This window comes from Pseudopipra pipra, chromosome 1, assembly GCF_036250125.1.
Source record: "Pseudopipra pipra isolate bDixPip1 chromosome 1, bDixPip1.hap1, whole genome shotgun sequence".
Classification (NCBI taxonomy): domain Eukaryota; kingdom Metazoa; phylum Chordata; class Aves; order Passeriformes; family Pipridae; genus Pseudopipra; species Pseudopipra pipra.
In genome coordinates this window covers 54,160,917-54,178,544 of record NC_087549.1, presented here as the reverse complement: position 1 = coordinate 54,178,544, position 17,628 = coordinate 54,160,917, and the positions used below count along the sequence as shown (strand labels likewise).

The 17,628-nt window shown below is 40.0% G+C and overlaps 1 protein-coding gene across 4 annotated transcripts in view; it reads right to left on the bottom strand.

Annotated features, from left to right (window-relative positions):
- LDLRAD4 (low density lipoprotein receptor class A domain containing 4) overlaps nucleotides 1-17,628 on the bottom strand; it is a 285,405-nt gene that overhangs the window by 167,189 nt on the left and 100,588 nt on the right. For all 4 annotated transcript variants that reach the window (XM_064657432.1, XM_064657405.1, XM_064657423.1 and 1 more), the window contains one exon: nucleotides 15,654-16,112. In XM_064657432.1, the coding sequence (XP_064513502.1) occupies nucleotides 15,654-15,693 (40 nt within the window). In that variant the 5' untranslated portion in view covers nucleotides 15,694-16,112. The remainder of the gene's footprint in view (nucleotides 1-15,653; nucleotides 16,113-17,628) is intronic.

Genomic DNA, 17,628 nt, shown 5'->3' with positions numbered 1-17,628 from the left:
GTGAAGGGAGAATTTGGCACAAAGTGAAATGGCTGAAAGTAACTTTAACTCAGGCACTTCAAAGAAAATAAGGGTATGTGTCCTGAAAGGCAAAGGCTAAAATTACTAAGCTGTGGTTTATAGTAGACATGGCAGTTTAATCAAGGTAAGCTTTATAAAGAGACAAGTTATCTTTTAATTGATCAACAGATAAAACTGGAAAAAACCAGGCAATGTTTGGAGCATGCAGGATCTTTCTCAAAGACCCAAACAAGGAGTTGCAAGGCACACAGCTTGTCTATTTTCTTCAACTAAATCAGATGGTCTAATAAAAGAAATTACCACCCCCTATAACTTAACACCTTGTAGAAAGTACTAATACAGGGATGTATAGCTCCACATGATATATTTCACAGCAAATGGAACAGCTCTTCTCAGTAACAAGAGTACCCATGAGATCATCAGAATTGCAATGTCTTCCAATGTCAGCACAAGTCATTATGGGGAAACCGAAGCTTCAAATATCTAATAAAGTCCAGCAGAATAAATCTAAGTATAAACATTACATTTGACACACTATGCAGCCACACACCTGCTAATATCAATATCTAAACTCTAAATCATATGCAATTTACTCTTCATGACACCTACAAGAGTAGGTCAGAAGATGCAGAGCCATTAAGAAAGTAATAATTCCAAATTTCAATTACATTATCAAAGGAAGTAAAAAACAGTCACCTTTTTTTTTCCCAGAGAAAACACACAGAGAAAAAGAACTACACATTATTACTACTGAGAATTAAAACCCAAAGTTATGTCATATCTTCAGCATGATAATCTCATAGCTTTTCCAATCACCTTCATCTTGGCCTTTGTTCCTTCAATTTTTATTCTTTTAATTTCTTATTCTAATATAAAACTATTTGCTATTTTAAAGATGCAGTTTCAGTTCTTCTTAATTCTTCCTAATATACAAACTCAGACAGCTAAACTTAACTGATTATTACCTGTTCAGAATACAGAAATCGAATAACAGATGCTATAACCCCAGTAACTTCTTGTGGAGTCTGCTTCTGCTGTAAAACTTGACAGAAGAAGAAGAAGAAAGAAAACAAATCCTAACAGTATCTCTTTCAACAAAACTGCAGAACAAACAGAGGGGAAAGAGGAAGGGGAGGGGGAGGAGGAGAGGAGGGAAGGGAAGGGAAGAGGGAAGAAAGGGGGAGGAGAAGAGGGAAGGGGGAAGAGGGAAGGGGAGGGAAGGGGAGGGAAGGGGAGGGAAGGGTTATTGTCTCACTTCACACTAAAAAATTCAGTCATTCTTAATCAACAATGATAGCAGTGTCGGGTAAGATTACTAACTACTACATTAGAATATCTACACAGTGGTTGGAAAATACATTTCCATAGTGGACCAGAGCAGTAATGTACCCTTCCCTTGTACTAAAGGCATATCTGGTCCCTTTTCAACATTATGAGACATGAAATACTCCTAAGTGAACTGGACATATTATTCAATTTTGTCTCTTTGGTAGATGCATTTGGCGAAACCAAGTGTTCTTAACAACTGTTCAAGTGCTATTAAAATGGGATCTCTTGTACCATTTATACAAAGACTAACTTGTTCTTTGTTTCTAATTTTCAAAGAACAATCTTGGAAGATTCAAGCACAATAAAGGCATGCCTGCTGCAGCAAGGTCTGCAGGTATTCTACACATTACCCTCACAGTTTAAGCTGCATTTTCTAAACCTCATAATAGTCATACGATATTGACAATATTGCATAATATTAATCAATAAAAGAATTCACTTTGGAATGCCTTTGTAAAATGATTTCTACTTTTATATCTCAGGGATTACTGCTCCACTTAATTTAATGACTCATTATTACCACAAAGGTAAAAAGAACATGTGAGGTTAACAGTTATAGCTATTAGCTGTAATGTAACCAGCGTTATACTGCATAATTGATCTATTTTCTTCAAGAATAACATTCAGGAAAAGAGAATTACTACTGGTGCCTCTGTAAAAAAAGTACAGAAACCCTGGGGGCAAGCGCGTGGGATAATGTGAAGACAAGAGAAAGGAAAATGGGAGTGCACCAAGAGTTTATTTATAGATATCTGGGAACTCATTGCTTGGCATCATGTAATGTCTAAACAGTCTCACATTGATCTAACTTTTTGACTGTGGCTCTATATTTAAGAACATAAAAACTAAGAATGAGCACACTAGATTTGTGATACTCTTCTTAAAAATGAAAGTAGCTCTTTCCCAGTTGAAACTGTTTCAAGACTGTCAGTTTAAGGATAAGATTTCAAGAGTTTGTTCCCTGTACAAGTATTCAAAGGTTTTTCTAATCCACTGTTGGCAGAACTTCAGTGTGGTTGAAATGACAGCAATCACTGTTAAAAGAATCATGTTAACCACTGTACGCACATCTAATTTTATCTTCAGCTTTACCTTCTGCAGCCATCACAAGTCAGGCTTTGATGTCATTCTTCTGTCTCTCCAGGAACACTCTTTCCAGGTGGCAGGCTTAACCACGTATTTCTTTCAGGGTGAAATTCCACAAGACCACCTCAGTTTTAGGCATTGTCCCTAGGTCTCACTTCTCTTTTTTTCTTTCTTGCATTAACACATCCAGCATCCCATTGCCTCTTTGTTAGGTCACAGGTACTGAACAGCTGGAAAAAAGCAACTCCACTTTCTCTAGCCTTCTGTTAGCAGTACTGGCTACTCTGGTAGCAACAAAACTGTACTTTGAGCTGAACCACAGTGCCACAAATGGGGGCAACTGGGGGATTTTGTTCACAACCACAATACTGACTTAAAGCAAAATGCTAACAGCCAATTTCACTTGCATGAGAATTTTATCCTCGCTGGTTGTCCATGTCTGGTTTTAATGCTGTTTTGCTTATGCAGCAGAAGATGGCCCTCAGCAAACTGAAGAATCTTGAATGCTTATTTAAAGATTTCCTGGAGATGAAGGGCTCATATGCCCGAATACTTGTGGGTTTTGGCATCTTGTTTGTTTGCCTTCCAAACAGACCACTAGTTGTAGTATGAAATTTGATCTTTCCATAAAACTTGCCTTTTTTCCTTCAGATAAAGCAAGTTACATAAAAAACAGGCCTTTTGAGGCTATTCAAAATATGTCTTAAGATACCACATTGTCTGATCCATACGTATATAAAGCAACAAACCAATAAGCCTGCCTGCATTACATTAATGAAGTCATATTTTGCATTTAAAGACCTTTGAAAAAGAAGTGAAACCAATATGGACAGCATTATGTGTATTCATCTAATTTTTTTTCCATAAATTTCAATAATCCTACTCTCTAGTTGGCAATTCAATGACAGATTTTTTTTTTAAGCCCTTAAGTAATACTCCATATCCTTCAAGCAGTCTGGTATTCCAGCACCCCCTTCTTCTCAATGCACAATTAATACTCGCAGATGAGAAGGGTTGTTTGTGTCACATATTTTATGGGCAGTTGTAATTCTTCTTCACAGAAATTCTTTCCAGTAATTCTGGCATAAAGCAAGCCTGCAGTTTCCACAAGAAATCCTACTGACTTACGTTGTTCTCCTCATGGCAGCAAGTAAAAAGTACAAAGATACAACAGAGGAAACATGCGAAAATAGTGCATTAGGTCCATTAATGCTTTTGGTTATAATCTCACCCTTCATCCCAGGTTTAAATTCAGAGGCTGTAGCTTTCATTCTCAGATCTGCCAATCTCCTTTACTCACTCCCCGCCAATATTTCATCTGTGACTTAGTTGTCTATCTGTAAACCCAGGAGAGTGATACTTTTTCTTTCTGCTTCTATCTTGCCTTTTTTAGATGCTGAGGTTTTAAAAGGAGATGACCTTCACTGTTCTGGCACAGCAGGTCCTCATCTCAGTCGAAGGTTCTTTGGTGCAACAATGATCATTACAAGCAGGAGTCATATGCCTGAGAGAACATTAACTTGTTTATATAAAAAAGCAGAATAACATGGTTTTAAGACAGTGACATACTTGAGAGATTACATAAAAGTCACTACGTTAATGTTATGGCACTTTTTCCACGCACACACTAGAGAAGGCGCTGAATAAAAACATCTTCAAGAATCATACCTATTGCCTTTCTTGTTTGGGCTTATCACTATTCCTTTTATTACACAGAAACTTTCCAACAATTTATATAAAAAGCACTGGTTTGGGCACAAAAGTTATGATCGCTACAGAAAAAAAAAGAACTGTCTTCAGTTCACAGATGTCACCTACATCCTGAGTTAAGAAGAGTGAAGCTTTTCTGAACTTATTCTTGCATTGTTGTGGCAAGTCATGTGTCTCTTCAAATTCTCTCTTTGAGCAACTGGAAGTAGATATTATCCTGTAAGTATTTCTTTTGAGATAAACAAATCAAGAATAATAAAGCTCAGAAAGGGGAAAGAATGGATACTCATGCACACATTCCAATTTTTTCGTTTAAATCAAGGACCAAGCAAGTACACAGTCAGGCTGTGAATCCGTCTTCAGCCAGTATAAATTACTGGTTTGTATAATCTGAGCCTCCAGGAAAAACAGACAATTCATGAGCAATTCATATCCAAGCCAGTCTTCCAGGCTTTTCTGAAGCCAGTACCTTGACCTGGGTCCTCCTACCATCACCTCAGCATATGTACACCTACAACACAGGCATGCAGCGCTGTCGGCCATCAAATGGCATTGAACCAAGTTATTTTACCCTCTAACAACAGAGAGGAGTTTATCCTCAGAGACATGGACTGGAGATGCTGCTTAGATGCTGGCTGTAGATTAGGATTCTTTTTGGGTGTTTTCATCATAAAAAATCTTCATTGTTAACTCCTACTCTTCAAACAAAGCTTCCTCTATTCTTGCCCTTAAATCAGAAGGGAGAGACTTTCTAGTAAAGAAAGCAAGAAAGCAGAGGACATAACAGCATAAAAAAATTTAAGAAATAAAATCAAACCCCACAATGTATGAAAGACATATTGCTCAATCTGTTCTCCATTGCTAGCAGATTGTTAATCCTGGCATGTGAGAGCGTGGAGACGAACCTGTGGTTGTGGAGAGCAGGAGTGTCCCTGCTTACCATCCACATACTGATACATCTGCTCAAACCCCTGGGAAACTCATCTTGATGGCTTTCAAAGAAAGTTTAGGGATTCAGCAGGTCAAACTACTGGGTAAGTTTTATAGTTAAATGACAGTGGGGTGATCATAATACATTATAGTGGAAAGGATTCAAATATAATACAGAGGAATTTTTGTTTGATATCAAACTCCAAGTTTCTGGGCTCTAGATTCTTTCACAGATACTTCTGTCAAAGTCCACCTGCTCAAAATCCCCTTCTTCAGAAATCAGCACAAACACGGCTTTGGAAAACAGGGGGCTCAGAAAGCAGCAATGTTACTACAGCTATATCAGCATTGTGACATATTCCCACAGGGAAAAGAGTGTCTTTGGGTATTTGTAAGAGGCTGGAAGGGCTTGAAGGCTATACCATATTAGCAAGTAATGATCTTATTAGAAACTGAACATTTTGGTTTTTCGCTGTTGCCGAGGGCTGAGTAGTAATTAAAAAGGGTGTGAGTATCCCTCTAGAAAGGGCTTGGAGTAGAGGTTTGGCAACCCCCGGGGAGAAAACCAGGGAGAGGCACAGCGTGGGGTGCATGCCTGGGTGGATCTGTGTTGCTCCCTAACGAAGTCCTAACGAAGAAAGCCAAGTCCCAGGATGAGAGATGTACCTGATAAAGGCACCGGAACACACACATTCATAGAAAGGCTCAGAGGAAGGACTGTGTCCACCCATAAAACCAAACCAAACAGAGACAAAAAAAGGCCTAGTAAGTAAATAAATACCCATGCCTCCTGGCCTCTTTTGCTAAAAAGCAAAAGGTTGTAAATATCAGAGAAGTAAATGTAGCATTTAACTCTGTATATAGGGTATTATGTTCTCCTCAGTAACTTTCAGGCTTTTTCACCACATTTATTCTGCAATGTCAAATACTTTCACATCTCTGTTTACACGGACTGCAATCTCTGATTTTTAAAGGCATTACTACAGCATACAAGAAAGAAACATAATATTAATCCATATTATTTATTTTATGGTAACAAAAAATTGATAGAATATCAAGTCAAATGGGCCTGCTTGACATTACAGAAAAACCAAGCAGCAAAACATTAGACCAAAGCTTCACCTCACGCTATTCACTCAAAACACCACCACCTGGAGCCAAGTGCATGGGAACATCCTGCATCATTTTCACATGAATAAAATTAGGTTTTGGCTAACATCACTTATGTTTCCACTTGGCCACTGTACCTCCTCAGCTTCCAAAAGGGCACAGTCAAGTGCTTCAGTAGCTTTGCATTGATTTGGGTTTTAGGCTGCCTCTTTTAGTTTTTTTAAGTCTGTAACAAAATGCATTTCCAGCCTGCCTCATGCTGGTGCTCCAAGGCAAGGCAGCAGCACCACTCCTGCTGCTGGGGAACACCAGCAGCATGCAAAAGGCCTTTTCAGCAGCAAAAATAAACTCAGCCAGCCATGGGCACAGCCCAAGTGTCATATCCCATCATTTCTCTTAAAAAAAAAAAAAAAGGAAAAAAAAGGCTACCTAGTTAATTAGAATGAATTAACAGAAAGTATACACTATCAAATTAACAATCAATTTTCACTGCTTTTTATTTTCTGAGTTTTACTTGAGGGACTATGTATCCATTTTGTCCTTTCAAAAAGCCTGCCTTTTTATTATGATTAAATGCTGAAACATAGCATATTTACAGCTAAATTTATTGTCATATTCAGTCTGGAATTGGCCATTTGGCTGATTAAGTTGTACCACACGAAGGCACCGTGACATGTACTATTAAGAAATGAGAAATGGCAGATGGGCATTTCCAAAGAACCGTCAGCTTTGCAAATGGTAATGCTACAGCTGAATATCATCCGCTAAAAATGGTTATCAAAGGTGAGGATCCAGGCTTAACATTCTCCCTGAACATGTTGGAGCATTTTCTCCCACTCTGGGAAGAAGTTTGCCATTTCCAGCAATACACTACTTCATAAAATAAATTTAATAATAGCATTGGCCATGATGTTTCTCTCAATTTGAACCTTCTTTTGCCCTGGTGTGCCCAATCTACTGCTTTTCATTTGGCTCTGGATGGTCAGAAGAAAAGCGGAACATGCACGTGTAGCCGAGACTACACCTAGACTGAAACTTAAAGGACTTCTAAATGGAATTTAAATTAACTCAAATATTAATGAAAATTTAATTAAAAATTATAAAAATAATCTTTCCAGGTCAGAGTAATAATTTTAGGATGATGCTTGATATAAATGGAGTACAGTGATGCAGTAGTCTGCAACTCCAGGTCTGTGGAGGATCCTTTTCCAAGTCCAGTGTCCCTCAAGTTGTTTCACAGGGCACTACACCACTGTGTTTCCTCTAGAGTCTTTTTGCTTCTTTTCTGCCTTTCTCTGACTCCCCATTCACTGAGCTCCAGGTGGCTTCTCATGGCAAGGCCACCTTCAGGAAGTGACTGCCATACAAATTCCCTTTAGCAAGTGGAAAAGGATGTAGTGCTTCACTGAAACAAGCAAATAGGGAAGAAGGTCTTGTATCCCAGTTAAATATAAATTTGAATGGAGAAGCATTTAAAATGTGAAGTCCTTTGCCTCTGTGACATGCCCCTCTATTTGCATAAGGACTGCCACAGTTCAATCTGCAAAGGCCAGTTACAGATCAAACAGTCCTCCAACCAGATGTTTGAGGAGAACTATCTGTTTTCTTGAGGCAAAAGGAAAGAAAGAAGAAAACACAATTATTCACCTACACAAAGTTTGGGATCAAAACTTAAAAGCCAACCTCCTAGGTCTGAGGGACAATCTAAACCAGAAAGCATTGTTGTTCTAGTCATTGATCTATAGGACAACAGAAGAACTCGTTTGTGACCAAAAGCTATCACTGTCACATGGCAACAGTGCTCGCGAATTGATTTTCACAGTTTCACGCTCTTCTGTAATTCTATTAAAAGTGCTTAGCCCTGAAGAGGAGACTTCCAAACTGTGCTTTACTATACTTAAAACAGTACTGCTGAATGCTACTAAATGTAACATATTTAGATAGCAAACTCTTAGAGACTAAGGTTATATCTTCTTCCATGTGTTTTTGCTGAGAATACTATCTGTAGTCCAAAATTTGCACACCCTAAATAAAATATCTAAGGAATACAATGGAATGTGATCTGTTACTATCTGTGTATTGAGTAAAGGGCATTGCAAAAAGCAATCTGTCTCTCCCAAGAACTGAGAGACAGTCAGAGTTATCTGTGAGTGACATAGTAACCTTGAAAATCCATAAAATAAGAATGCAATTGTTAAGAAAATTGCAGAGATTCTAGTAAGGCCACACCAGCTTCATGAGGCAGATGACAACGAAACTGGAAGGGAGAGTGGGGAGGATGCTCTGCTACATATTCAAGTTGCATTTTTTAAATTAAATGTTTATCTGTACTCAAAAATCATGCAAATAATGATAGCAGCAATGTGGGAGACCTGTATTAATGTATAAATGAGTTTTCAACTGCTTTCAATATTAATTACATTATATGCTTAATAGAAGACATTTCAAACCTGTTTTACTATTTTACATTGAGCCTCAATTATAATTCTGAGGAAGAAGGCTACTTTCAGCAGCAGATATACCAGTTATATATTTGATGCTAAGTAAATTTTACACAGTTTTATTCATAATAAAGAAAACAACCTCAAGGGGTGGTTACTTTAGCTTTGTCCTATTTTTCGTTATTCTTAAAAATTACCTTTTAAATATGCTCACTGTCTAAGAGTGGCAAAACTGTTTCTTAAAATACTTGCATACTGTAAAATGGAAGAGTAGATGCAGTATTTCTGTAACATTAAAATATTTCTATACAAGTTGCACAGACATAGAAACATATGTCACACACCCCAAAAATAAGATGTCTAAAGAAGGCCAGGCTATAAGGAATGCAATAGCGTAATGCTCCAGCAAAAAGAGAGTTAATACTTTAAACACCCACGTCTCTTAATCTATCCTTTATCAATTATTCCAAGAGCTCAACAGAATCTACTTAAACACTGAGATGATAGAATAGTACAGGTGGGTTACTAACTTTAAAAATGTACATTTATTATCCAGGGAACCAGCAATAACAGAATCACAGAAAAGAAAGACTGGAAGTGCTCTCATGAAGTCCATTCCCCTGCCCCGGGGCAAAATCAACTATACATAAACTACTCCTGACAGATATTTGTCTAACTTGTTCTTAAAAACCTTCAGTGACGGAGACTTTGCAACCTCCCTAGGCAATCGGCTGCAGTCCTTAACTATCCTTACCATTAGAAAGATTTTCCTAATGTCTAACCTCAATCTCTCCACTACAGTAAGCTTAACTGTTACTTCATGCCCTATCCCCAGCAGAACTGGAAAACAGTTTCTATTACTTTCCTCTTTACATGAAATTTCCATATATTTTTAAATGGTTATCACATCTTCCTTTGCTCTTCCATTCTCTAAATGAATAATAGCCAACTAGGTCATATGCAATCTGCTGGAGCAATTTATCTAGTCTCCCATGTAATCCCTTCAAGGAGCCTCCCTATTCTGGCACTACCACCCCCATGGCAGAGACATCTCCACCCAAAATGCCAGCAGTTAAGCAAAACAAGATGCAGAAAGAGAAGCCAAACTGAATGGCAGGCTCTTAGATTGCCTTCCTGCAAAGAAAGGTTGCACACAAACCACCAGAAGAGATACAGAGTCCAGAAAGGTATTCCCCCTAGAGAAGGGTAGATGAGGAGAGGAAGGGTTGAGCCTAGAAAAGAGGGGAAGAGGCTTTTACACAACATGGAATCAGGTTGCAGTGAGTTGGTCTGGAAGTGGGAGAGGTCTGAAAACAAAATAAGGTGAAGGAAAGAAGTGACAAGCAAGATTACCAGAAGGGTAGGGAATCTGGAACAGAAGTGAAACCAGATGTCCAAACAGGGAGGAATCAAGGAGCCTCATAACAGAGAGAGGGGGTGTGGACACTGATGGGAGAAGAGGCGAAGAGAGGCTGGGACACCATGAAACACAGGACAAGAAATGCAACAGAAGTCCTGAGTGCTGGGGGACACAGCACAGAGGTGGAGGACTGGAGAAACTCCACCAAGCAGTATTTCTATGAGCATGAGGATCTCCAAACAGATGAGTTCTGTTTCTCTGCTAAAGCAGGGCCTGGGAGAGTATCAGCCAAGCTGAGGAGCTGCTCCTTGGGAGTAACTTGGTCTCTCTGGATACAGCCCAAGGTCAAGCTTTGGTGACAATGACCTTGAGACATTATGGAAAGATCTGAGGGTGCCATCCCTTCCACATGGAAAGGTATGAGGGAGAAGATATGCAGCTATGGCAGAACGGGATCAGAAGATGACAGGAAAAGTCAGTGCTAGACTGAAGGGCGGGGGCCCACTGCACAGAGCAACCTCGTACTGTTTATTCTGCTTTCCACAGTGCCACAGCTAATAATCCCTCTAGCAGTGCTGAGGGTCACAAGGCAGGAATGCCTTCAGTCAGCCCAGGTCTGACAGAGCTTGTGCTGAGACGGAGTTAATAAAATCTTGATGAGCCTAAACTGACCTCACAAGGTCAGGAGGCTTCATACATCGATTCCTAATCCGTCACATAGTGTTCTCCTTATCCTTTGATAATCCTGTATGTCCCTGTGCCACGCAGTCCCCAGTGATGGAGAGCTGATTTCAGAATCACATTGTTATCCTAAACCAGCACTCAAAACACTACTGAAGATAACTGGCTGATTTACAAACAGACCGTGGCTATCCAGAATCCCCACCACTGCTATGGCACTGAGAGTTGCCAAGGCAGAAGGTGTAGAACTTCATGGCAATTAAGAAGAGTGCAAGCAAGGAGGTCCTTCTGACCGTCACTCCAAAGCACTGCTGTATCACAGTCGCACCTTGTCATGTAGCTCAGTGCATCAGACACGTGTCCTGACACAAATCTGCACTGCTTCTGGAAAGCTAGGAAAAACACCTGCAGAAAGTTTGAGAGTTACTGCTCTAGTAACTTTCTTCAATTCTCAAGGCTCATGTCTTCCAGACCTCTGGCCATTCATTCTGCTCTTCTCTGGATGCTTCCAACGGGCCCCAAGAGTGCTGTTCAGAACAGAAATAGTACACCAGCCACACAAATGGCAAGCAGAGTGGAAAATTGTTTTGCATACAGACTCCTGTCCATATATTCTAGCATAACATTCATGGCATAGTATTGTTGATTCATAGCCACTTTCGGAACTCTTGCAACTGCCCATCTGTTTTCCGCAGACCTGGTGTCTCACCAGTTACTCTACATTTTGATTTGCACAGTTGATTATTCCTGCCCAATCACAACTCAGAACTTGTCCTTGATGAACTGCATCATATTTATTTTAGATAAGTTCTTCAATATATTACATTATTTTGAAGTCTAATCCTGTGCTCAGAGGGCTTACATCCTCTCCCTGGTTGGTGTCATCTGGAAATTTTGCATGCAGATTCTATCATCTATCATTAATTAAAATATTGAATATTTTCAGGCAATCTAGGGAAGAATCCCACTTGACAGATCCTTCTAGTTTGACTATGAATCACTAGTAATTATTCTGAGAACAGCTTTCCAGCCAACTGTGTAACCACCTTGTAGCCCATATTGCTACCTTGCTTATGAAAGTGTGAAAAGACTTTCAAAAATCCAGATATACTATTTTCTACTTACAGGAAAATTAGGCTCCACTGACAAGGTACCTTCTGGGGAAAAAAACCAAACAAGCAAATTCATTTCTCATATTATTATCTGCGGGCTATTTATTAAAAAAAAAAAATCTGTTGACTATTTAATTCAAACCTTTTTCCCCAAAATTTCAGATAAGCTAGCTACTCCAAAGAGGACAGCAAAGGACCCAGAAATGTTCACATGTAGGTGCAGTGTGTGCCCTTTAACAGATTTTCGAACCTAAACTGTCCTCCAAATAATCTCCAGTGTAGCTACTAATTGCTCAGACATTGCTTCAGCTATTTCACCCTACACTGCAGAGATAATTTAATAAGCTCCAGCTTGTTCTAAAATACTTACTATCCTATCTCATCAGTTTATAACCTGTTCTTTTCCTGCTATAATTGGAATTCTTACCTTTTTCAAGGTGGCAGTTATTTTCTTGCCACTTGATTACAGGTCACTCTTTTTGGCAAAGAATGATGCAAAACATTACATGAACTCTCAGTTTTCTCTGCACCATGAGATCACGAGCTTTGTCATTCCCTCTCAGCTAGTAGTCCAGAAACTCAGACTTCCTCTTATTACTACTTAAAACATAGTACGTTTCTTTGTTACCATGCCCTTTATTGTACTTTGTTCTGTGAGTTGCCCTACCTGATTTGGCCCTTGCATTTTTCTAATCTTCTTTTACACTCATCTCTAGTAGCATGTCTAATTTTCACTTTCTATATGAGTCCTCAATTTTCAGATCATACAATTTTGTCTCCTCTTACATTTTTTTACTGGGATACCTTTTATTTGTGCTTTTAATATTCTTTATTATGACTGGAAAAGAAAAAGTTAATTCCTTTAAAAATTGCCGGAATTTCCTAGGTTTGTTTCCCAAAAAACTTCACCTATTAGTTCTATGAGCTGAATGCAATCTATTTCCTTGCATACTATTCCTTTTATTCTCAAGTTCTCCCTTTTACCCTTCTGAAGAATGATAAGCTTGCCCTTTCATGATTGCTATCACTCAAATTGCCTTTTACCATCACAGGCTCAGCCATCTCTTTCCTAATCAAGCCTAGGAGCACTTCCCTTCCATTGCTTTTTCTACACTGGGTAATCCTGAACCTATTATACTTGCATGGTCTCCTGAATTTAGTATTTAGCCAGTAAAGTGAAAAGGTTCTAACCAAACGCTATCGTTTGGTAATACCTGATAAAACGACTGGATGAGCCCATCTCTTGGGACAAGAGTCATCTGCAAAAAAGGGCAGCTTTGGCACCTGTGCCAGTAAAATGAGCATATAGACAGGATCAAAATATCTCCTAGCCATAACTGTAAGCCTTTCCAGGTCACAGCAATTAGCAAAGTGGAAAGGAGATTTATTAAATACTCCTAAGGTGGCTACACAGAGGCACTGTCGTGCCAGGCTTCTTTTGCCAGCACTCTGGTCAGCTGTAAATTGAAATGATTACTCTGATTGTTGAAATAGCTGCTATCACTTAGCATAGCTAGATTCAGTGTTGACACCGCACAAGTTTCAGATATCAAAGCTTTTCTGTATAAATTAGCTCCCTTCAACATGTGGTCATGCCCCCTCTGCCGCTAGTAGCTATTATTCTCTCCTACAGCTGCATTCCAATAAAACAAAAGGAGCACTATAGGAAGGATCAGAGGAGCAACCATATGCACCTGCCACTGCATTTTTATCGCAACTCTAAAGTTAGCATAACACTGTCCAATGAATTTCTCTAAGAAATACATACCTACCCACTGTTTATTGCTGAATACATCATATAAATCTAACCAGGAAAAAGAAAGATCTCCAAAAAGCAAATATGGATATCAGTTTGATACAAGTTGGAACTTTTCTTCTCATATAAAGAAACTGTATTTCAACCTGTTTCCTTTACAAGTCTCCTGAATGTATGGTGCTATTTAATGTTTAAAAATTCTTTAGTATAGCTGCCAAGATTTTAATATGTATATTAACATCTTTACCTGAGGGCAATTGCAAAGGAATAACAAGAATTCCTTATGGGAGACCAAGCAACCTTCATGCTACTAAGTCTCCAGAATAGGTCTGAATCTGCTGGATTGTCACCACAATCTGACTATTCAGGGACCCTAGTTTCATCTCCATGAACTTTACGCAGCAGTATTTTCCAGGTCTTTTCCATCCACCAGCAGTCATGAGGTTACAAATCTTTATGACACCTTGCTGCCCAAGCACCCTAGTCACAATGCCAACAACTCCTAACTTCTGGGAGCTAAGGGATAGCAAACATTGTGTCAGAAGAGCGCAAAGCTGGAGAGAAAATAATCTGATATTGCAAGGGTGCTAGAAATAATAGGGTTTTCAGCAAAGCAGACAGCCAGGGTAAGGAAGAGAACAGATATCCACACAGTAGGAATTTCGGTACAGAGCAAAGGAGTGACAAAAACTCTTAGGAATGAGCTGAGGGCTCTGAGGGCAGAGAGCAGCAAGGACAAACAGAACCAGAATGGCAGTGGGCAGCTTGAGGAATGTGCTGCTAGCTAGACAGAGGCAGGAGGGCCCTGAAGTGGTCCCAGACTTCACATGTCCCATCAGCACTGGAGCACATGTGGAGAAAAGCTTCCTGCTTCCTCTCCTTCAGGACACATCTCACTGACACACACGGAAACCATGCTGTAAATCAAAGCAATGCAAAGCAACAGAGACAGTTCAGAACTGCACTACTGCTCCAAACCAACGTGCTGGTGTGCACAGCTGGACACAGAGTCGCACCCACTGCAGCCAGAAGGATGAGACCAGCCTCTGAGGGAGGATCTGCTTTGCGAGATAACAAAGTAGGAGCCTGCCCACATGGAAATAAAGAGTTTTGGGGGTCCTTCCTCAGGAGAGCTCCTAGAACAGCAAGCAGCCCAAGACAGAAAATGATCTTCCCACACATACAACCCAGAATCCAAAAAACTTCTTCTAAAGGCAAAAATTTTAAATTAGAAAAAAAAAAAAATCTTGCACATCACTAATTTTCACTGTGGTACTAATCCATTATCTAGACCTACTAAAACAAGTTGATCCAGTTGATTTTCTACGCATTTCTCCCAGCATCTCAGCTGGCCAGCAGACGTGGAAGTAAAGCAGCAGAATCTTCTGATCCTCTTCTCCTTCTCCCACATCTCAAATCAGAAACCATCTCAAACTGTTAAAGCACTGAATGAACTCCAGCAGACTTTACACTAGAGGGAGCTTTCCTCAGAAGGACACATCACCTTGGCATCCTCTTTCTCATTACATTATTTTCAATACATCTACAGGGAAATACATCAGATTCAGTTGAAATAGTTATCATTTAAACCCTCCAGTTTTGCCAGTTCAAGCATTGCAGCAGGTCAATGGTGTGGGGCAGGAGGGAGTACAAGGAGAGGGTACCTGGCAAGTTCTGCCCAGAGATGTGTTCTGGCTGACAAGATAAAGCTCAGCACTGACATGTTACTGAGAAGCCTCCGGATATGAACCATGTCCATCCTGCAGCCCCACCAAACTCCCGTGTTGAGCTCAAGAGCAACTTTATAGATTACATTTTATATTTACTCAAGAGACCACTCAGAATTAAGCTGTTAATGAGTACTTTAATGAGGAAAGCTGAGTTAAACCTTCCCTAAGGCTTGTGGCCATCCATTTCAGAAGGCTGAAACCTAGATAACTGTGTTCCTCAACGCTAATACAAATGTTGAACTGGTCTTCAAGTGAATTGTTTTAAAATATTATTTAAACTGAAAGTACTACAAGATGTTAGCAACAGTCGGGACTTATTCAATTTATTTTCTAAACTCCAGTATACTGTCCCAAAACTGTAAACTGAACTAGAACAGAAATCCTTACCTGTGAAAGCATTTGTGGCCTGAAAACCAGCTTCCTGCATACTGCTCTCCCAGCGAAGCTTGAGATTCCCGTCTCAACCTGTCCTTACTGGAGACAACTGCTGAGCTTGTTGCTGTCAAGTCACTTCCATCTTAGCTCGTCAGAGTCCATTTCTCTTTCCATTTCCATATTTGGCACCATCCAGTTACCACCTGATCCCAGGTCTTTCGATTTGTACACAGAAGGGATCTGCACTGAACCTAAATAGGAAGCGTTGGACAGTTCCATCAACCAGCCAGCCAGAGGATCTGTGCCATGATGAATGTGAAAATGAAGCAAATCGCCTCTCAAGACTTTCTTTCTCTTTTACAATTAAGTTCTAATCTTGTGTTCATCCAGCAACATTTTTTCAGGTCTCGGCCAATGGTGATGTTCAATTGTCTCTCCTCTCTTGTGCTCCTGTCCCCTCAGGCACACTCACTGAGAAATTAAAAAAGAAGAGATTATGTTTCCTGATGACCTGTAGCAACACTAAAATTAACAGACTCCAGGGAACAAAAACCCAAAATACATTATCAGGGATTGATTGTACACATTAAAGGAGATCTTCAGAAGGCAAATCTTGCGATTTTGCTGAGATGCAAAGTGTGACCACACAGCTCTTTGAAGTGCAAAGAGGAACAGTGCTGAGGGTGTCATATGCATCTCCGAGAACATGATATGATTTACATTTCAAAAGCCATATTTAGCAGAGATGGGGGCAGCAATACAATAACAAAATTGCAGTTAAAAGGGAAAAGGAAAAATACTAAAGGCTCTCAAGTCTAGTCTATTCAAAATCTCAGTGAAATTATTAGCATTTCATGGAGCTGCTTCCCTCCTTTTCTGGAGCAGGAAAAAAGAATGCTGTGTGCCAACACTATATATGCCGTTCTTACAGTCTTCTGTGGTTAAAAACCTTTGTATGTCTTGCTGTGGATTATCAAACTTTTTATGTCTTGCTGGTGCTTATCTATTTAAAATCTCAGTTGTAAAACAGATGACGCAATTCAGATGCCTTCAGACATTTGGTAAGGCTAAAAACACCCACAGGCTACACAACAGAAAGGTGGTTACGTTTTTCTTGATACTGCTGCTTCTGCACAGCATGGATACCTGCAGCTCACTGAAACCTACGGTTGTTCCACAACCAGTTTTTAAAAACCAGGATACAATTAGTCTCATGGGGTGAAGGCAAACAGCAGATAGGCACATGTTTAGGGAGAAAATTACTTTAGAAAACAAATAAGAAAGAAAAGAGGACTTGGAGGAGAACCCGCTCACTCCCCAGACATCCTGTTCCCTCACATAATGATGCCTGGCTCGCTATCTCCCAACTCAGTGGCACAGTCAGGTTGAAACTACATCTGTGATGATCTTATGACCTACTAATTGATTTTAGATATAAGTCCAGCCAGGGCTTGCAGTGCCAGATTGGACTCAAGGTCCCCCAGCTGGAACAGCCCACATCAGAGTATACCAGTGTCACTGCCAGTCCCAGCACCCGCTGCTTCAGAGAACAGTGCAAGACCCAGCTCAGCAGGCAGGTGTGAATAACCCACCACTTGCTACCCAGCCACTTCACCCTTTACCCTGACCTGCAAGGTCTAGAGACTAGCTTATACCTGAAGCTAAGTCTGAATATCCCAGATGGTCCATAACTGCAGAGAGGATTTGTATGCTCCTTGGGGTACAGTCAGCTGGCCCTCAAGGGCTTCATTAGGAATCTGCCTTTGGGGGAAAAAAGGATCTCTTCTCAAGTGTGCCACTGAAGCCAAGTGAGTCTGACACCTGATGAATGTCATTTCCCTCAGAACACCGTGAATGAAAGCTAGCTACTATCAAAGACGAATCTTAATGATGTTGCTGCCTTTTTTTCCCTCAAATTTTGTTATGCCAGTATTACTGAAGAACACGCGTTTTTGTCTCAAAACACAGCACAGGAATGACTGATTAG